Raw genomic sequence first — 22,989 nt, forward strand, 5'->3', positions numbered from 1 at the left:
TGTACTTTACTAGTGGCATAGCCAAGTCATTATTGCATTGCATCTTACTTGTGGCATGGTCAAGTCATTGAAACCTTGCTTAACACTGCATAAATATCTCTGCAGTTTTAACCAATTGGTGTCATATCAGCTATTGTTTTTGTATTAAAATTACCTTCAAATATTGGTACACTTTTGCTACTCAATGTGGGTTAAAAAACTGCAGTAGATTTTTAAGTAATGAGTACTAAAATAAGAAATATGTGATATTTCAGTAAAATCTCTATATCATTTTAAGTTCAATCTACAGTCATGGATAAAAACAAGGGTATGGGTGTGTTTTGAACGAAAAAAACCCATAAAAGTTATACTGAAGAACTGAAAATAAAAACCCATTTAACATTAAGTTTATTACAAACCAATCTATACATACTATAATTATTACAGTATTATTTAATGCTTAACATAAATCACATGCAAAACAAAATACTTTAACAAGATATATTAAACTTCTGAAATTTTGTTTGGAACACTGACACAACACCAATGGAGTTCTTCCACTATAATGTTTAACAAATTAGATTTTTTTTTCTATTTCTTTAGTAATACATATATATAATATATTTTTAAAATTTATAAAGAAAGCATAGCCTTTACATATGATTGTATTTATAAGTCAGGCATGCAAATGACACATTGCTGTTAAAGGGAAGTAACTTTGTTAGGCAAATTATGTAGTTGCTTTAAAAGGGAAGTAACTATGGATTCACTCGGGCATACTAAAAACCTTAGAGAAAGCATTTTTGGTTGCAAACAAAAATATCAGATCCATTGTATTCTAATGCTATTGTGTATATCCATAAAATCACTATTAACAAACAATTTCTTGAAATGTTACCCGTTTACTGATAGAATGCTGACAAAATTATGAACTAGGTCTGATATTCAACTTAAGCAAAAATACTTGTCTTAGATAAAGGGCGGGAACACCAAATAAGTATAGAAAAAAATCATACTTATAAAGGTTGAAAAAGATTACATAAACCTCACATTTGATAACATGAAACAATTAACTGGTAAAAAAAGACCTCAGGTGTCCCCAACATGATTTTTTTTTCTTCCAAGGCACGCATGGGCATTTGAGTTATTACATTTATATAAGCTAGCTGGGTATACACCTGAAATACACAAATAGGATTCAAACCCTATTCAATTGGAGTCGAGTAATTCACTGTCAATGACCACAGCCTTTCAACCACAATAACTTTGTCAATTAATGAAAATATCAACTAAACTTTGACATTATAAGATTTAATTAAGACACTTTAAAAATTGGAAAAACAAAACAGGCAGAAGAAGTCATTTAAACACTTAACACAAAATTGAAAAAAAGTACTAATTTAAAAAGAATATTGCATTAAACATATTCGATAGACAAACAAAAATGTATAAAAAAAAATATCTTCAGTATAAAAATAAACAATTGATGTAAAAGTATACATAAAGGACAAAAAATATACAATCTGAAATATATACGATAATGTTATATACGTTCCAAATAAGTTAACACTTAACAAATTTCAATTACATCCTGCATTGATGTCCATTTCTTTGCTGTTGTTGTTGTTAAACTGTTACTTTCAGCTTTTTCAGGAAGAAAAATTATCAACGAGTCATGTACAAAATATCTACCTTGCATAAGTTGCATAAAAGAAACTGTCCAATGTTATTTTCAAGGGGTTTCAGAATAAAAAAGCTAAAATTAAGATAGACAGGTTAGAATTCACATATATGTAGATAAACCTAATTTGGTGGTATCTTTTGTGTCTGAAATAATGTAAAGAGGGGCACCTGAGGTCTTCCTCCACTAGTAAAACTGGAAATTCTCTATATGTTAAAACCATACGATGATTTCCAGCTTTATAATAGAGAAAAACTCTTGTGCCTCTCATTATTTCAAATTTTCAATGACCTTCTGCACAGTAGTCCCCAATCTTCCATACTTGGAGATGTGCATAGCAGGACCTAAATTTACAATGGTGATGACTTACTAATAGGAAGAAGAAGAAGAAAAGCCAGAGAGAAAATTAATTTGAGGTATCCAAAATGTTGATTAAATAACTAATAATAAAATCCCAATTTAATTACACTTTAAAAGTTTGTTCCTAATTATATATGAAAGAAATATCAAATAAAAACATGGTTTTGACTTACATAATACAAAAATATAAACAACGCTTCCCCAATATAAAACTGAACAAGAATTCTGCAAAATGTATGTTTTTTATTCAAATGGTAAATGAAGAAATTTGCAAAACAATTAGAAATCTATATACAAAACAAGGTTTTAAAATCATCAACAAGATATAATAATGCATCTATCATTAGTCACCTTAGTGCAGTAACAGATTAACTCCTTACATAATTTTACCGAAGTTAACCCGTTACTGCACTAAGGTGATGGTTTTGTAATCCCAGTATCTTTGTCTTCAGGCCCATGCCATGGCTAGGAGAGGAACATGAGCATGGTTACAACTAACTGGGGCATAATTCATATTAATATAACATAGTGACATACGTCAATAACACATATATATTTTTATCAACCTTTAGTTAAGGTATAGTCTAATATAATAACATAAAATTTACAACAGTTATACTGTAATATCTATTTAAATATGTCAACTTTTCTATAATACTAAAACTCCTCTACATCATAATCTCCATTACACAACATTGCAGTGTAAAATATACAAGAATAGCATTAATTGCACAAAATAGGACTTTTTTAATGTCATCCTGGGTAAGCATTTAGAATTTTCAGTTTCTCAGTGGTTTTAGTTAAAAAACAACCAATCAGTGATGATATTCACCACTTACTAAATATCAACAAGTAATTATTGTTATTATTTACTGACTGAAAATTAACCTATCAGAAGGTTACACTTAAATTTGGAAAATACAATTCTGCATATAAAAACCAAATTTAAGACTTATTATGGTATCAAATTTAATACTCAAATGTCGCCAATTGGTATTTGACCTGTAACCATTTCACCTGTGACATTCTACAAGACATTACATCCACAGCAGCATTGTTGTGGGTATGACGGTGCGTATACTTTCTTGTCAAATCCATACACAAAATAATCCAAATCTTGCCCTTTCCACTTGTAGTAGGCCTGTGTCACGGGTATAATCCTCACCTGGTGCCTCTGTTGGTTACAAACATCTTGTAAACAATCTTAATTTACGGAAATTTATTGCAAAAAAAACAACAAAGGTCATCCAAATGAATATCTTTTAATGTATTAATTAAAATTCATACACAAGTAAGACTTCAAGCTGCAGACATATAGAGTGAGATAAATATGTATGCACCTAAAGAATCTGAATTTATAAAACTTGCTTGCTTTGCAGACTAACCCAAAGAAGATAAAGGGATACTGTTTGTTAGTACATGAAGTATGATGTTTCAACTAATTTAAACACTTTTTTGTTGGTATCATGGCAGTCAGTCCACTTAACCTGCTTTTCTGGTTCACTAGCTAGTCATTACCAATTTCTCTGCAAGTAAGCTACTTCTAATCCTATATGAATCAGCGGTGAGAGACAGATGAATTTAATATGTCTGAGGTCAACTATCAGGGAGAATTTTCACCTTCCTCGAGGAATGAACCAGCCTCTCCAGGATTACAAATCCAATGTTCTCCTCATTGTGATGAATGGTTGACTAAATAAAAGTAAGTAGCAGTATCAGGCCTGGACATACTACAATTTCAAAACAGGGCCAACCCATCAAATTAAAGTCTTTAACAAATGTAGAAGTTTTAACAATTGCTTTAAATGAGCCGCGTCATGACAAAACCAACATAATGGCTTTGCGACCGGCATGGATCCAGACCAGCCTGCGCATCCACGCAGTCTGATCAGGATCCATACTGTTGGCTATCAGTTTCTTTACTTGTTATACGGTTTGTAAGCGAACAGCATGGATCCTGATCAGACTGCGCGGATGTGCAGGCTGGTCTGGATCCATGCTGGTCGCAAACGCACTATGTTGGTTTTGTCATGACGCGGCTCAAATAAGGAACTACTGATTAAGCAGTTATATCATACCTGCATGAGTATTCTCTCTGTGGGAAATGCTGTGGCATGCTGGGCAACCAGCCTCTGAGACGCAGTATTTATCTCAGCATCTGGGAAGTGATTAATTGCCCATACCTGAAGGGAAAAACTCATCTCTAAATCTTATCAAGATGTGAATCCCTTTACTTTTTCCTAATATTAGTACTTGAACATTTAAAAAAAAAAAAAAAAAAAGACATAATATTAAGTAAAATTATGAGAAAAATTAAAGTATGATTATGTCTTACAAAGAAATTCTAAATGCCTTAAAAATTGTTACAAAAATAAAATTCAATTTTGATTTATTTTTTACATGACTGTATTTCTCAAATTTGTTACTTATTCCAAATGATTCATCCTCCCATATTCAAAGTTCAAAACAGTTCGGTGGATAAAAAACTACTTTTTTTTGGAGAGCATGTTCACTCACCCTAGGCTGTTTTAATAAAATTAACAACAGTAATCTCCCTCTAAATGCTCAAAATATTATATGTGAAGATAAAAACTAAACATTCTTTTGAATAAAACATTCTATAATTCTTTTAAATTATTTTTTTTCACTCACTCTAAGCTGTTGTTCTTGAAATGCAACCTGACCTTGAACATTACGTATAAGGTGATCTGGTAGAGCTGTTCTCTCCACAATATGGTCTTGTAAATGGTTAGTCCTGAAAAGTGACAACATATCATTATCATTTCCTATTTCTGTCAGTATCATGTAATGGAGTACTTCTTGTGTTGTCAGAAAAATTTATTTAAGTTGTTATTCTTTGTCAGAAAGATGTAATCAGAAATTTAATTGTATCAGTAAAATATCATTGACTATATCTTATGTTCTCAGTAAAATGTAGTTAATTAACTTTTGTGTTGCGTTTAAAATGTAATTTAGTAATAAGTGTTGTCAGTAAAATTAATGTAATTAAGCAATTATTGTGTTGTCAGTAAAATGTAATCAAGTACTTAATGTGTTATTGAAAGAGTAATCAAGAAATTCTCTAGATGTCAAGAAATATTTTTTAACTGAATAATTCTTGAAGTAATTGTTAAATGTAATGGAGTAATTCTTGTAATGTCAGGAAAAAGTTACTGAGAAAGTCTAGAGGTGTCTGTTAAAAGTGATTATGTAATTCTTGAAAAAATAATACAGAAGGTAGAATGTTATTGAATAAACGTGTTTTCAGAAAAGTGTACTTGATTAATTCTTGAAGTGCCAGAAAAATGTAATAGTTATTTTTGAGGTGTTATATGTATTTCCATATAATCAAGTACTTCTCAAAGTGTCAATCAAATGTAATGGAGTAATTTATGTGTTGTCAGAAAGGACCTTACTGAGAAATTCCAGAGGTGTCCATTAAAAGTCATTCTTGGAAATGTTATTCAGAATTATTTAAGATGTCAGTAGAATATTATCCGGTAAATCATATGTTTTCAGGAAAATATAACTGAGTAATTCAAAGGTGCCAGAAAAATGTTATTGATTAATTATTGAGGCAATTAATGTATTTCAGCATTTTAGTCTTGGGTTGTCAGTTAAATAATGATAAAATAGCAATAATATGAGTTTAATATGTAACTAAGCTGTTCCTTACAAGAGTATTGTTAGATTACTGTGTAACTAAGCTGTTCCTTACAAGAGTATTGTTAGATTAATGTGTAACTAAGCTGTCCTTACCAGATATTGTTAGATTAATGTGTAACTAAGCTGTTCCTTACAAGAGTATTGTTAGATTAATGTGTAACTAAGCTGTCCTTACCAGATATTGTTAGATTAATGTGTAACTAAGCTGTTCCTTACAAGAGTATTGTTAGATTAATGTGTAACTAAGCTGTCCTTACCAGATATTGTTAGATTAATGTGTAACTAAGCTGTTCCTTACAAGAGTATTGTTAGATTAATGTGTAACTAAGCTGTTCCTTACATGAGTATTGTTAGATTAATGTGTAACTAAGCTGTCCTTACCAGATATTGTTAGATTAATGTGTAACTAAGCTGTTCCTTACAAGAGTATTGTTAGATTAATGTGTAACTAAGCTGTTCCTTACCAGATATTGTTAGATTAATGTGTAACTAAGCTGTTCCTTACCAGATATTGTTAGATTAATGTGTAACTAAGCTGTTCCTTACAAGAGTATTGTGTATTTAATATGTAACTAAGCTGTTCCTTACCAGATATTGTTAGATTAATGTGTAACTAAGCTGTCCTTACCAGATATTGTTAGATTAATGTGTAACTAAGCTGTTCCTTACAAGAGTATTGTTAGATTAATGTGTAACTAAGCTGTTCCTTACCAGATATTGTTAGATTAATGTGTAACTAAGCTGTTCCTTACAAGAGTATTGTTAGATTAATGTGTAACTAAGCTGTTCCTTACCAGATATTGTTAGATTAATGTGTAACTAAGCTGTTCCTTACCAGATATTGTTAGATTAATGTGTAACTAAGCTGTTCTTACCAGATATTGTCATATTAATGTGTAACTAAGCTGTTCCTTACAAGAGTATTGTTAGATTAATGTGTAACTAAGCTGTTCCTTACAAGAGTATTGTTAGATTAATGTGTAACTAAGCTGTTCCTTACAAGAGTATTGTGTATTTAATATGTAACTAAGCTGTTCTTACCAGATATTGTCATATTAATGTGTAGTTAAGCTATTCTTACCAGATTATTGTCAGAATAATGTGTAACTATGATGTTCTTACCAGGGTATTGACAATTTAATATGTAACTAAGCTGTTCTTTGTTCTTACCAGGTTATTATTAGTTTAATATTTAACTAAGCTGTTCTTACCAGGGTATTGTCAGATTAATGTGTAACTAAGCTGTTTTTTTAAAGTATTGTCAGTTTCATGAAATAAAAGTAAATCGTTCAAACTATGTAACATTATTAAAATAAAAATATCTTACCAGAGTATTGTCAGTTTAATGTAACATTTCAGCTGACAATGACCTTGACAACAGACACATGTTATCATTCCAAATCCATGGCATGTCATACATCTGTAACAGAAAAATTACTATTCTATGTTAAAAGCATTATAAAACGTTAATTTTTAATGAAACTGCTTCAAAGGGTAGCTTTGACTATTGACCTTTTGAGTTCTTTAATCAATTATCTCTGAAACTGAACAGATAAAAACAACTTAAGTGCCTTGTCAACTGAAAAAGCTTAAAGTTTAAAGGTACCTGCACAAATTTTATCTGCAGAATTTTATCACTTATTACAAACTCTCTTAAAGTATAGATTTTTAATTGTATTAATGACAATATATCAGTATGACTGTAACTAATACAAGAAGAGCACCTCCTTCTTCCGTCTCCATGACACCAATGACACCTCTCATGCTCATGCTCACCATTCCGGTAAACTGTCTTGTGACCTCGACCAGCGCAACTACTACAGCGTACCTGTAATATCCAAAATATAATTTAATTGATCTACAAAGTTGACCTGATTGGTCTTAACTTGTAAATAACATTGCCTGGTACAGATGCAAATAGACAAAAGTGCCAAAAAAAAACAACAACATTCAAATCAACTTACCCTTCCACGCCCAAAACATCTGTGGCATCGAATCCTTCCCATAGCCATACAGTTATGACAGGGCTGCAAAAAAGCAATAAAAATTTTAATATTAAGATCATGAACTGATCCTCATGATCCATCTTTGAATAACTAAATGCCCACTGTCTACTTTAATAAATAAAAATATCTTAATGGCAGAAATAAACATTGGAGAGAGAATGTTTTTCCCCATAGCAAATATGATCTCACCAACTTCAAAAATGTATAATTTCTTACATATAACTGACTTGAAATTAATGACTCTATACAGACCATGAAAAACTGTTTCTTATGAATTTTCTTTTTCTTTCCTATTTCAAAAAGAGAAGATAAACCAAATAATCACAGACCTTGACAGACGCAGTGTGAGGGACCTCTATTTCAGTTTTCTGATTCTGGAACAAGTTTGGAGGCTTTGCTTCAATATTCCAGGGACCAGGAGCTGGCCCATTGTGAGGCCCATCTATAGGCTGTCCTGTTTAATAAGGTAACAAAATGCTTCAATAACTTATTTCAATAAGAGGTAACTTTAATAAATCAATATTCAAAAGCACAAATTGTATAGACACAGACTAGCACATGTGTAGAATCAAGTGAGAAGGGAGGGGCTAGTAGTTAAGATGTCTGGTTCTCAATACAGGAAATACAAGGATCACCAATATGTTTCCATATATGAAACTTTTAACAAAGTGACTTATAGAGTGGCTAATTTTAATTTACAACTTAAATCACAATCACTCTATAATAAAAGAGTTTAAACTAGAGTTATTACCCTAAAAAAAAGCTACCTTGGGTTGGAAACTTTACGTCATACGAAAGGATGTCCTTGGTTTGATTTTCACTTACATGTATATTGGTAAGATGCAATGAATTTCAGTCATTCAACCATAACACCACCCATCTAAGCCTATATCTATGATTGTCTTAACAGCAGTACTGATAAAGTCATTAAGCTCAGTATACATATAGTAAACACCTCAATACATAGACATGGAAAGGAAATCCTTTTGAACTTGTACATCAGAAAGGAAAATTAATCCTTTTGAATTTGTATACAGGAAAGGAAATCCTTTTGAATTTGTACATCTGAAGGAATCCTTTTGAATTGGTACATCCGCAAGAAAATCCTTTTGAACTTGTACACAAGTATGATAGTTATTAAGTATATCTTTAAATCAACTCTTACCAGAATAGGGCACAAATGCCCAAGATGTTGATCTACCTTCACCAAATGTTTCCAAAGTATACTGAAATAAATAAAACAAAGATATGAAGCATATAATAAGTTACCCTAGAGATAAAGAGTTTGATATGATATGACAAGATGCCACAAATTAAAAAACAATTCAATAATTCAAAGGTTCATCAATGTATAAAGTACTTGTCTGGTATTTCATTACATTTTTTTTCTTGTATTTTTAATTAGCATGTTAACTTTGAAATACTTATTAAAGCACACATATCTATACTTTTAGCAAAGAAACCTGTCATTTCATAGTTACAATTACAAATGTAATTAGCAAATTATAACTTTCAATCTATAGTGTTTGCTGACACATAAGGAAGTAAAGTAATACAATCAAAAGCAATGATTTACACTTGATAGAATGATGTCACACCAGCATTAAGACTTAAAATTGTCTATTGTTGATTGCTCAATTCTATATGTTTGCTATTAAAACCTCTTAAAATAAAAATGGACAGTTCCATATCTGAAGTAGGGCAAGTCCACTATAAAACAATAGGTTTATTTATTTTTCAGGTTAAAGATAAACAACATATTAGTTTTTAAAGAAATGCTGATTCAGCAATTTCATGAAAGGCCCATTAAGCCTTAAAATAATATTTTCATTTCTTAAAAGCTTTTTTACGAGGGTCATTCAATAAGTTCTGATAATGACCCCATAACTTAATTGTCCATAATGTTTTTGTCTTTCATTATAAAATGATGAAACTTTGTATGAATGACAAACAATTAAAGCTTCTAATTGACGTAGAACACATTCCCGTGCAACATATGACGTCACATATATATGACATCACTTGAATGTTGCTCAAGCATCATGGCCTCATATTTTTGGAATCCTGTTAAAGATTTTACAACAAGTTATTCATTTACCACATAGCAGAGCCATCTTTTGTTGCTTTTGTGTTTTTGGCATTTATAGTACAGTTATAGTGATTTGATATTTTGTATGGAAGTCAAAATACCACTTTGTTTACATTTTGCAACCTTTCTGACATAGCTTTTCACTCAGGTGATCTGCATATCATATGTTCTTAATCAATTTATTACAACATTATAAAACACATATTTCCCCTTTCTACAGAATGCAAAATGTATTCATTTCTGAGAAGTAATGTGCCATTAACCAATACATAGTCTGTTATACAAATTTTGCAGTGTCAGGGTGAAAAAGTTCTTACATGAAATGCACTAGAATGTACAAGGTCTTTAAACTGCAAGCTCTCTGCAGCACCTTTACCATAGCAACAGTTCTCGGCAACAAACTCTAACAGTGCTTGCCTAGCTTCATTCTCGTCAATTTTTGGCAATCTATAAATAACAAGCAATAATCATAGTATTACAAGCAATATGAAAGCCCCCTTCCCTTTAGAACCCCAGCAGCATTCTGAAGGAATTCAATTGCCATTCAATTAATCAGTTTATGCTAAATGAACATTAAATATTTTGAATACTTAGTTTATCTGTATCATAGTAATAGTAAAAGTGCATATCAAATCCTTACTGTACTAGAACTTGCAAAGTTCTTTCAAAATGTCAAAGATTTGGTGATGTGAAATAAAGACAATTTCATTATAAATTGTTTATTACAATACATACTACTGGACTTATACACAGCTTCAAAACCTCATTCAATTTTTGGCTGAGTTTTATGTTACACCAAAGCTATATAAAGGTCATATGGTTGCTTTCCAACCTTACTGGTGGAGAATGACATCATGTGCCTCTCACTACATTAATTTCAGGTACCTGAGTAGAACCACCATCTTTCCATAGACTAGCTGGATAGCTTCCTCACATGAAAGAAGTCCATTGCGGAATTAATAACTACAGCAATGATATGTACTACTGTCTTGTCAAATATTATAAGAATCTTACACCGGCTGCCAGTACAGACCGAAATATCTAGCTCGAGGGTAACTGTTTACAGCGGTAAAGAGGCTCTGCCGAGTTTCTGCTAAACAGTTACCCGAGAGCTAGATATTCCTGTCTGTACCAACAGCTGGTGTTTGATTCTTCTTCTTGCATATAACATGACATGTCAATTTTTTTCGGAACAGAAATTATGAAAACTCATATTCTCATTATGCACTTTTTTCTAATAGTAGCATATGAACATACAACTTCATTCATAACTGAAAAATGACGTCATCCTAAGAATGCGATTCATTCATAAAAGTCCCGGTTCAATGACGTCATTTAAAGCAAGCGACTTGTCTTACATGGTGGGTGTAAGACAGAGTTTTCTAGCACCGGTGTAAACGGTAGATAATCCTGTCTGAGATGCAAGAAAATTCAGTATTGTACTCAACAATGTATTATAACCTCATAACATTACTAACTGTTCATGTTACATGCCATAATGAACAATATTTACTATAAATCTTTTCTTATTTAAATCTTTCTCTAAAGTAACAATTACCAACAAAAAATATTTAGAAATCTTTCAGTGAGTTACATACATGTACACGTCTGTTTCTATACATTCTGTATGACTGACAAAATATGACCAAAATTTAGAATTTTGCAGTTTCAAGTATTTCAAAATATAAGAGGATATATTTTGGATGCAAGGTCAAAATATATTGGATGCGGTGTTGGTAGTTTTTACTCCGAATCATGGCGCATTGACTTAACCAGAACACAGTTCAGCCACAGCATCATTCCTGAGCATGCTGTCAAACAGTTTACCAGTACTAGTTGCCTTAACTTTCGCAAGGAACTGATTACTTTTGTACATGCCAGAGTAGAGAAACATTGCTAATGACAGTAGAAAAGATTTCCTGAACAATCACAACAAAAGTGACCAGTTGGATTAAACATGTACACCGATTTAACAGTACGATGCTATACCTATTTGAGCTAAGTTTGAAGCAAATTGATGGATTTTTGGATCAAAACATATTGATGTTTATATTTAACCTACAGTCGGCAACTTGAATTTCCACCATGTGACCAGTGCATACCACAATCAGTCGGCACTTAGGTGTGATCTGACCATGGTCTGCACTATCCCGTCAGTATTTATTTTGAAAATTTAAGAAAGAAAAAAAAGATCAATAGTTTTGTCCAGAGCAAAAGATGGACAAGTCCATTAAATGTATCTAGGGTGGTAAGGCTTAAAGATTTAATGTCAGCAACCTAAACAGTTCAACAGCAGGCACATTATCTTCTGCATTTCTTTATAAACAGCAAATCTTAACAATGACCTAACTTCTTACCCAGCTATTTCAGATCTCTGTGGTGGTTCCCTGGTTGCCTCATCATATGATGGTGGTGGTAACATTGAACCATCAAACCCAATATTGTGATATCCTTGTACTTCGTCCATCTTTTCCAGAGGTGGAGCTGAAGGTTGGGCAGCAGCTGCATTAGGGTTATCATCCACGTCCTGGTCTGGCATCTCACCTTGCCACTGTGGTTGAACTGCATCAGGTCCTACAGGTGGTTGGCCTCCAGCTGGGTAGCCTTAATGGGTACATGGAAATTAATTACAATTCGCGACATTTATTGTTTCATCGTCAAAAACACAAATAATTAACATAATATAAACAAAACTGAAATTTAGATATACATTGTACTGTCAATAAAAATAATTGTATTTCTGATTACAATTAGTTTAACATATTTATTTCAATATTTTACATATATTACATTTTATATGTGAATAATTGTTACATAAATTGAAGATTCCAATTCAAATGCATTTTAACATAGGATAAACATGAATATGGCAAAGGAGTTAAAAACTTTAATTTTAAGCCACATTGACACATTTAGTTTCCTCAATTATTTTTTATGTCCATGTCCATAATCAAATCTGCAGCACTCACTGTGAGCAACTTATTTAATGTCACAAATGTTAACTGATTAATAGCCAGAAAGACATTGTTTTTGTTTTCTCATTTAAAGCTTATATTATGCTGTATATGCTTTTCAATAAACACTTATAAATAACCTTTCAAAATGATCAAATTGTTTTTTTTCTAGAATCATTTAGCATAGTAATGTTCATACCTTGTCCTTGGGGTGGTCCACCTGGGTACTGCCCTGCTGGTGGTCCACCTTGGTACTGCCCTGCTGGTGGTCCCCCTGGGTACTGCCCTGCTGGTGGTCCCCCTGGGTACTGCCCTGCTGGTGGTCCGCCTTGGTACTGGCCTTGGGGTGGTCCCCCTGGGTACTGACCTTGGGGTGGTCCTCCAGGATACTGTCCTGCAGGTGGGCCACCTGGATAGCCCTGTGGATAACTCATTTTATTTGGACTGCAACAAGAAAATATGTATTTTAAAACAAGTTGAAATCATTTTTAAACAAGAATGTTGAACGACACATATACCCCCCTTTCTAGCCATTGACTCACATAATAGGTAATTTTATTACAGAAACTTGCCAAAAATGGGTACATGGAAGTGTTCAATTATGGAAAAATCAACGGAAACCATTTTGACATTTAAGGCCCATGTGACATTTACCTTTGACCTAATGACCCCTAAATCAATAGAGGTCATCATCTTCTACTTATGACCAATAACTAGGTGAAATATGAAGACTTTGTGATGAATACTTTTCAAGATAATCAGCGGAAACCCTTTTGACATTTAAGGCCCCTGTGACCTTGACCTTTGACCTTGTGACCCCAAAATCAATAGAGGTCATCTATTAGTTATGACCAATTACTATGTGAAATATGAAGACTTTGTGATGAATACTTTTCAAGATAATCAGCGGAAACCATTTTGACATTCAAGGCCCCTGTGACCTTTACCTTTGACCTAATGACCCCTAAATCAATAGAGGTCATCATCTTATACTTATGACCAATCAGTTTTTACTAAATCAAGGGAAATAACTCTACAAATACTGGAAAAATCCACAAGCGAAACCCCAGGTGCAAAACAAAATATGCTGAGCAACCTTCCGGTAAGGTTTAATGACTCTATGTCAAATCTTTTTTGAGTTACATGTGACACAAGTTGAAAATTGTAAAAAATTTCTAAGTCAAGGGCAATAACTCTAAAAATACTAAATAAATCCAGACTAAAATACCCAGGTGCACAACTACACATGCTGATCAATTTGTCAAATCTTTCTTGAGTTACATGCGACACAAGTTGAAAATTGCAAAATTTTACTAAGTCAAGGGCAATAACTCTAAAAATACTAAATAAAGCCAGACGAAAATACCCCGGTGCACAACTACACATGCTGAGCAACATTCTTGTTAAGGTTCATGACTCTACAACAAATCCTTTTTGAGTTACGTGCGACACAAATTGAAAATTGCAAAATTTTACTAAGTCAAGGGCAATAACTCTAAAAATACATGTACTACAAATATCCAGACAAAAATACCCAGGTGCACAACTAAACATGCTGATCAACATTCCTGTAAAGTTTCAAGACTCTAGTTCAAATACTTTTTGAGTTACATGCGACACAAGTTGAAAATTGCAAAATTTTACTAAGTCAAGGGCAATATCTATAAAAATACTAAAAATCTCCAGACGAAAATACCCAGATGCACAACTACACATGCTGATCAACATTTGTGTAAAGTTTCATGACTCTAGGTCAAATACTTTTTGATTAACATGCGACACAAGTTGAAAATTGCAAATTTTACTAAGTCAAGGGCAATAACTCTAAAAATACTAAATATCCAGACGAAAATACCCAGGTGCACAACTACACATGCTGATCAACATTCCTGTAAAGTTTAATGACTCTAGGTCTAATACTTTTTAAGTTACGTGCGACACAAAAGAGAACGGACAGAAGGACGGACTGACAGACAGACAGACAAGGGTAAATCTAAGGGCCCGCCACTAAAGTGGGGGCACAAAAAATAATAATCTATTAACAAGGAATGTGGGCTGAGTGTTATAAGGCTATACAACTTCACAATGTGTAATAAATGTGGACAATTTAAACTTTTTGAAATCCAGTATGCATGGAAGTACATTAGGTGACATGCTGAGTAAAACAATTTATCATTTTGAAGTCGCATATTAACTTTCATTTTTTTTTTAAGTACAATGTAGTCTGTGACAAGGCAACTTTCATATTATCTTAACTTTTGTTGTATCTGAGGTATTTTTTAAAATTTCAATGTCAATATTTTATTTTAAATCTCATGGGCATGAGAAAATATAATGTCACCTCTATGCTTCCGTAATTATGTCAAAAGTTTAACAAGTAAATATACCTATACATGTATACACAAGATAATAGTCAAGGTAAACAATATGTTCAAGTGTATTTAGGTTAAGGATTACTGGTACTAAAGGTATCTGAACAGCTCTTACACTTTAAATGTACAACAAAAACATTAAATTTATCTCCTGATATGTTAGGAAATTAAGCAGTCATGCATCAATGAAACCTATTTTAAATTGATTTAAGTTCCAGTTTAAGGAAACTCTATCTTTCAGGAAAATAATCACTAAATATAAAACAAAAATAAATATAATATCTTACTTTGAGCCCAATAAAGGTCGTTTTTCATCCATTACAAAAGGCTGATCATTTATAACTGTGGTGAAACCGAAACTAAACTTGGTTTAATAACACACCTCTTTACTTCCGGGATAAAGTACACACAATTTCAAAATATTTCACAATATGTAAACAAACATTTTACATTATCACATGGTAGGCTCAAGTCATTTACATTATCGTCATAGTTAAAATTTACTTATTGATAGGTAAACACTAAAATAAACCCATTTATCTAGGTACTACTAGTTTATATGAACTTGTATAATATTCTGTTGTATTAACCCATTACTGCATGAGTATTTTGTGAAAAATGGCTGTTTTCATTGAAAAGTCTCCCGTTACAAGTTCAAATTGCTATAAAACTATCAAAACTTCTTCAATACTAATCAAACTTGGCACAAATGTTGACTGGACCATTGCCTTTGTAACAACATGCTCTAAAATTTCCTGTTACCATGGCAATGTGGAGGGGACTTCTCAAAATTGCCAAAAATCACTATTTTGCGTTGATTTTTTCCATCAAAATTGATTTCAAAGTGCTGCAACTTCTCAATGGATTGAGATAGAGTCAAAGGCTTTTCAGCGTTGGTTACACGTTACCTTACGATCGACCTGAGGTCATTTTTAGCCTCTCACAAGTTCAAAATTTTCTGGGTAATGAGGGGGGTGATGATTGCCCCCAATCAGAGCACAGGCGCATCACCCTACTGGCAACCCCCTGATGTATCTTTTGGGTAGGGGGCGCGGTTGAAAAAGTGGTCACTTTTTTAAACAACATTTCTCAAACAAAAACAAGTGTTTGGGGCCTAAATAAGGCATTTTTTCACCATTTGAGACCCCCCAAAAAAGGGGGGGGGGGTTGAAAAAGGCATTAATATCATGATATCTGGTAATGGGTTAACTTGGCTTGTAATGTTTAAAACTATTTTCTGTGATTTATTATACATGTATGAGTGAGAGCTGTCAATGATTCAGAACAAAGCATATCAAAAATACATGTATATCAATATGGGATAAAAATATTGATGTTACACTGATGCATCAATAATAACTTATTAATTACTTGTCTATAATTCACTTTCATACATGTTTAATTGATTTCAGTAAAAAACACAATTATTTAGTTCATATAATATATTATATGACGTGTCTTGTTGCATGATGTCTTTCTCAACATTACTACATATGAAATATGTCCATTACTATAACCACAGCTTAGTTTTAGAGATGAACACCTTCTTCTGTTGGTGTATATGCTTATGAATTTTCACAATTTATAGACATGTCTATTAATGACAACTCTAGGTACAAGGATTTTCTTTATATTCATATAACTTAAATCAAGTAGTTATCTGAAAGTGAAAGTATTATGGATTTAAAGATCAAAATCTAAAAAAAATACAGCTTCATGAATCAGATTGGCCAGATGTGCCAACTTGTTTTTTTGTATGCACCAGATTGCCATCATGTCTCACATATTTTGCCAAGTTCTTTAACAATCCATTCAGGCATAATAGAATTGTTGACTGGACACATTTATGAAAAATTTGTAACATAACTAATAGGACATAAAAGTGTGACTTTGACATTTGAGATGGAGACATGATAATAGCAGGTCAACTTCTTCATCATATCCTACCCTTTTAATGCCTAGTTGATTGGACATGATGATCAATTTACTTATATAAAAAAACCTTTTCAAGTATGAATGTGACCTTGAACTTTGACCTTCTAACCTTTATCTTGCATGTGACACACATCATCTCAACTAGCTACACACTTCTGCAGAATTATTTCAAAATACATGCAAGAATAACAAAGTCAGGCCATCCTTAAAAAAATGTTTGTTTGCAGTAACCCGACCCAGAATTTTCAAGGTGGGTAGGTAGGTCGATTTTTTTTTTTTTTTTTTTTTTTTTTTTATTGAACTGTACTCCCAAATAAACATGGAATTTCAAATTTCTGGACAATTTATGCTTTTATAATCTGGTAACAATTAATAAATTGATAAATGAATTCTAATTAAATAATACCTACATTTTATTTCTTCTATTAACCTTTAAAAGGCATAATTTTCTGATTAAAAAAAATTTTTTTTATCCAGACCATGAAAAAAACTTTTGAGTAGGGGCAAATTTTGTGAGTCGGTCGCGTTACTGCAAACAAACATTTTTTTAAGGATGGCCTCATGGCCTAAACAAAAAGCAGACAGACGATTCAAAAACTATATGCCACCCTTTGGAAGCTTAAAATGCTTTTCTACACTGTCTTTTCCATGACTTAATTATAGCTGTGTAAATATGATGTTTTTGCATATTAATGAGCCGGGTCTTTTTTTTTATACCACCTTACAATCACAAATTTTGAATATTTTGTTTTTATCAGATCTTATTTTTTTAGTTTTAAAGTAAAATGAATGATCAATAACTAAAACTTATATTTAAAATTATAAATTTTTCCTTATTTATGTAAACTGCATAAAAAATAAATATGAGCTGCGTCATGACAAAACCAACATAATGGGTTTGCGACCAGCATGGATCCAGACCAGCCTGCACATCTGCGCAGTCTGATCAGGATCAATGCTGTTCGCTATCAGTTTCTCTTCTTTTAATAGGGTTGTAAGCAAACAGCATGGATCCTAATCAGACTGCGGGGATGCGCAGGCTGGTCTGGATCCATGCTGGTCACAAATGCATTATGTTGGTTTTGTCATGACACGGCTCATCTATAAATTTCATGCTCTTACTTAATATACTGGATTTTGCATTCATTATATTTCTCCAAATTCCCCAATTTCCAACACTTCTCAACCTTAAACTCATCTAATAACCATCCCTAAACACTTAATGTAAGTTTAAAAACATAATGTTAGATTACAGCAAGAAATGCCAATAAAACAAGGCAGTCTGAAGAAAAGCTAAATCCCCTTCAGCAGTGAACATGAATGTGTACTTCTTGACCTTTTACAAACCATGACGTTGATGTTGTGCCATGCATATCATAAGCACATAGTCTTACGATGGTGATTAATTGTGCCAAGTTATTTAAAACCTACCATAAAGTAAAAAAGTTATGGAGGACATATAACCTTGACCTTGGGGTTAGCAACCTGGATGTTGAGCTCTGCAGATTTTGTCATGGTGGAGATCATAAATTGTGCCAAGTAATTTTAAAACCTCTGAATTGTCAATAAGTTATAGCGCTGACATGAAAAATAAGTGTTTTTACACTGGACCTTTGAGTGTGACCCTGACCTTAAGCATTGTGACTTGATTATTGTGCTCTGCCAATGGTGTCATAATGGTGATCATTTCCGCCAAGTTATCTTAAAAACATTGCAGCTGTTTAAATGTTATGGACAGACACGAAATGTAGACTTTCTAACATTTGACCTGTAATTGAGACCTTGCCCTTTGGGGTAGAAATTCAATTATTGTGCTCTGCACATAGTCTCATAATGGTGATCACTTGTGCCAAGTTATTTAAAAAAAACTTTTCAGCGGTTTAAAAGTTATGGAGCGGACACGAAATGTAGACTTTTTATTATGAAATGAAGATTTTTTAACAATTGACCCTTAAGTGTGACGTTGTCCTTGGGGGTAGCAACCAAATTATTGCGCTCTGCACATAGTATCATTATGGTGATTACTTGTGCCAATTTATTTCAAAAACATTTCAGTTGTTTAAAAGTTATGGTGCGGACATGAAAGTGAAACTGACAGACGGAGGCCATTCCTAAAATCATATGAGACTTTCTTGCTTTATTTATTAACAGTTTTACCTATAACTTTGAGCATAAAAAAATTACCTTTAATAATCCAATGCAACCACTTTATTTAAATATTGTCAAGTTATGTAATAGTATTTGTAACCAGTATATCAGTTAACGGAACAGTAATACATATTATGTATCTATTAGTACAGTCGATTTGCTCGACAGCAGACATGCTAAATCAAGAAGCGTCTCTATAAATAGAATCTAGGATAGGATGACTTGCAAGATATAATGACAGCTTCATAAATGCAGAATATCAAATAACATTTTATTGTTGTTGTTGTTGTTGTTGTGGTGTACATTTATGCATTCATTAAGCAGGGAAGTACATTTTGTACATGTTTAAGTTTAACCAATTCTTAAAACAAATTTCCACTTAAAAAACGGAAATAAAAAATAAGTATGTCATAAACTGCCCTGGATGTCAAGGGTCTATCATCACTTGTAGATTTAATCTATTATTAAGAATGAACTTTAAAGATTTGTTTCAAAATTAGGCCAGCGGGTTTTAAGATTAACACAATTTTGTTTACACAAATATAAATGTGTAAGTCAATGAAAGCAGTGCAACATACAACTAGAAAAGTGTCAATAGGACAAGGATGCCCCCACACTCCACTGTTTTCTCGGTCAGATATTTTCTGGGCTATGTATGCCCCAATTAATATTTACAAATATTTTACAAAGTCAAAAGCAAAAACACTAAATAAATTCACAAGCAAACTCCAAGGGGCATAACTACACAAGCTGACCATCTTTCCTGTTAACTTTCAGGACTCCAGGTCAAAAACTTTTTAAGCTAAGCATGAGAAGGTTTAACATTGCAAATTTTAACAAAGTCAAGGGCAATAACTCTACAAGTAATAAATAAATTCACAAGGAAACCCCCACCTGCACAACTTAACATACTGATTACTGTTTCTTTAAAGTTTTATGACTCAAGGTGAAATACTTTTTTGGGCACTTGTTGCAAGTTAAAAATTGCAAATTTTAGCTAAGTGAAGGGCAATAACTCTTCAAATAATGAATTAAGTTACAAGCCAGTAGCTTATCTCACTCAATTTGGAAGAGGCCTTAGCCTCTTGATATTGGGAAAAAATATCACTAAAATTGCAAATTTTGGAAGTAAGAAAACCTGGTGTAAATTCAGATTTTTGAGCAAACTGCAGGATTTTAAAGAAAACTTTGATTGGGAAGATGTCATTTATAAGCCTCTGTTATATAATAATAAGGTGAAAAATCTCTACAGGCGAAACTCCAGGTGGACAACTTCACTTGCTGACCAACATATCTGTAAAGTTTCATGACTCTAATGCAAATACTTTTTAAACTACATGTATGTATGACACAAATTGTAAATTTTACTAACTACATGCAACACAACATGAGAATGCACACACGAACAGATAGACGGACAAGGTCAAATCTCTTTTATAATTTGAGCATACTCAGTATTAAAAATAAGTAGGCATTATTGTACACCCTTTCATTGAAAATTGGTACACAGTAAATTTGTTATTATGTTAAACTAATACATGTAAATAAGAACAACTTTATTGACAGATTTCAATCATAATGTGTAATGTCAAAATATATTGTTTGCAATTTGCAGTTTGAATGATCAATTTAAGTTTTTTTACCTGCAAGTGACTTGATGGTTATAGTTAAACATGAAAGGCATTCACAATATGAAGATACAATGTTGTATTTTAGTGATAAATTATAAATCACCTTATTTCACGATCAAAGTTTCTTTGCTATCGGAACTTTTCCAAGCTGATCACCTTTAGACTTAGTGACTAATATTGACTGTAGATGAATCTCAATTTGTTAAAATAAACATTAACAAATGATTTTTTCAGTGTTAAAGGATAACAATAACGAATGAAATTTTTATAAATGATTTTTACTTAAAATGTTTGCACTTATTATTTTTGCTCATTAGACTGGTTAGTTGCAAAGAAAATCAATTAAAGTGCTTGAAAGCACTGAAATATTGTCCATTGAAATTTTTCTAGTAACTGTCAGGGCCTGGAAGTAATTAGGTCCAATTGAACTCATTCAATATTTGCTTCTTGATTCTGCAATCTGGCCAAAACCTCCGCAGAAACTTTGTCCTGCTACACTACTTTACTAGTCAAGAAAGTGAATTGTCACAGACAGTTTATATTCACTATAGACAAAAGAAATAAATGTTACAAGTGTTGTCCCAAAACGATTTTACAATTTTTTTTCCAGTATTTCTATGAAACAACATGCAAGAAATTTAATTATGTCAGCGCTATGAATATCAATAATTTTGCAATATGCCAGAAACTGCTTGCATGCTGTTTTTCTTCAAATCATATTTCAAAGTCAAAATTATGTTTTTTGCCATTCTGAAAAAAAAAAACAACAACAACAACACTGATATCTTAAGAAAAATTATGTTATGAAAAGTTTTGTTAATACTGTTACATGGTTACCTATTTTCTGAGTCCGGTCACTTGGTCTAGTGCAATAGAAGTGGACATGGTGAGCACTTCTAGTTCAAATTTATAGTGCACAGCACACCATGTTAACCCATTTAACCCAACTGTACCATACAGAACAGCATTAAGCACTGCTTCACAAAGTTTTAGTATAGATCACAATGTCAAATATTGTCATTTTGACAATATGCAGTGTAGTAAGACTAAAGTTATGCTAGGTTTTACTAAATTCCATGGCATAATAAAATACACATTCAAATTAATCACGGAAAGTATATCAATCCTAGACATATTTACCCAGAGGCTATGTATTTTTATTTGACAGGCTATTTCCTTTACAAAAACATATTTGTACAGACTTCTTGATCCGATGTCCATGATTCTGAATAGCAATCAAAATTCAAATCAAGATAAATGTGTAAACTACCTGATTAAGTTAGCAAGACACTTTTTCATATATTGATCTAATTGATTTTACACTGACACATTATGATTACCGCACATTATTTTTTTTAATGATTTGTCAAATTATCCTCAATGCGAGATTGTTATGTTTGTGTTTGTTTGTTTAGAGAATTGCAGAGTGTGGTAGGCTATTGGTAACCGAAATTTTAATATCCGAAAATGCTTCAACTTACTGTACAGAACCTCTATATCACACTTTAAAATGGAAGGAAGTTGTCTGGTTTATTTCTTCTGTAGTTCTTCCTTTTAAATGAATATTTACCTTCAGTAAATAAATGACACAAAATATTGTTATCGATTCAAAACTCACCTGTTGCAATCCTTATCTGCAAGGGAGGAGGCTGGGCAAACGGTGCACAGGTAAAAATATCCACTTGTCACAAAACACGTGCGGCGCTGACCTGTATACTCACATAGCGTCGCACACTCAGTCTTCTATATTTTTCAAATTACTATGTTAGTTTTTTGAATATGTGAGCTATATGTATGAAGCAGATTTTTATATGAAAACGATTCAATGATTGTCTTGGTACGAGTTATATCTTTTAATCGAGATTCAAGAAGTGCAACCTGATAGCACGTGCTACCATTTTGAAAGAGCGTTCACTCCGGTGTCCGTTCAAACTTCCGCTTGCGAGCGAGTTATACACGGTAAAACGCGGACACGAGGGATGATAAAAAATTAACCGGACTTTGTAGATGATTCCTTACCTGTTATATGCATTTACATAAAAATACACGGAACATAAATCGGAATCTATCCCCTAAATGATACAAAAAATACCAACAAGAAATATTAACAAATAAAAAAGTTATGCTGTTATTGGCATGTACATGTAAAGCAATGCAGCGCACGGTAT

At 32.5% G+C, this 22,989-nt stretch overlaps 1 protein-coding gene across 2 annotated transcripts; it reads right to left on the reverse strand.

Moving 5' to 3' along the window:
- Positions 1–374: 374 nt before the first annotated feature.
- On the reverse strand, positions 375–22,515 carry LOC132757177 (protein SSUH2 homolog). 2 transcript variants are annotated; one of them, XM_060748383.1, is made up of 12 exons: positions 22,440–22,515; positions 12,935–13,179; positions 12,139–12,385; positions 10,099–10,228; positions 8,858–8,918; positions 8,022–8,146; positions 7,651–7,713; positions 7,411–7,514; positions 7,014–7,106; positions 4,673–4,775; positions 4,099–4,203; positions 375–3,194 (listed from the first exon to the last, which is right to left on the reverse strand). In XM_060748383.1, the coding sequence occupies exons 2-12, from the start codon at positions 13,167–13,169 to the stop codon at positions 3,048–3,050; spliced, it is 1,413 nt and encodes a 470-aa protein (XP_060604366.1). In that variant the 5' UTR covers positions 13,170–13,179; positions 22,440–22,515; the 3' UTR covers positions 375–3,047. The 2 variants fall into 2 exon arrangements, with proteins under 2 accessions (XP_060604366.1, XP_060604365.1); XM_060748382.1 differs by lacking the exon at positions 22,440–22,515 and adding an exon at positions 15,395–15,542.
- Positions 22,516–22,989: the final 474 nt, after the last annotated feature.

This window comes from Ruditapes philippinarum, unplaced genomic scaffold (genome assembly GCF_026571515.1).
Source record: "Ruditapes philippinarum isolate M1 unplaced genomic scaffold, ASM2657151v2 ctg1171_1_1_1_1, whole genome shotgun sequence".
NCBI classification, from domain to species: domain Eukaryota; kingdom Metazoa; phylum Mollusca; class Bivalvia; order Venerida; family Veneridae; genus Ruditapes; species Ruditapes philippinarum.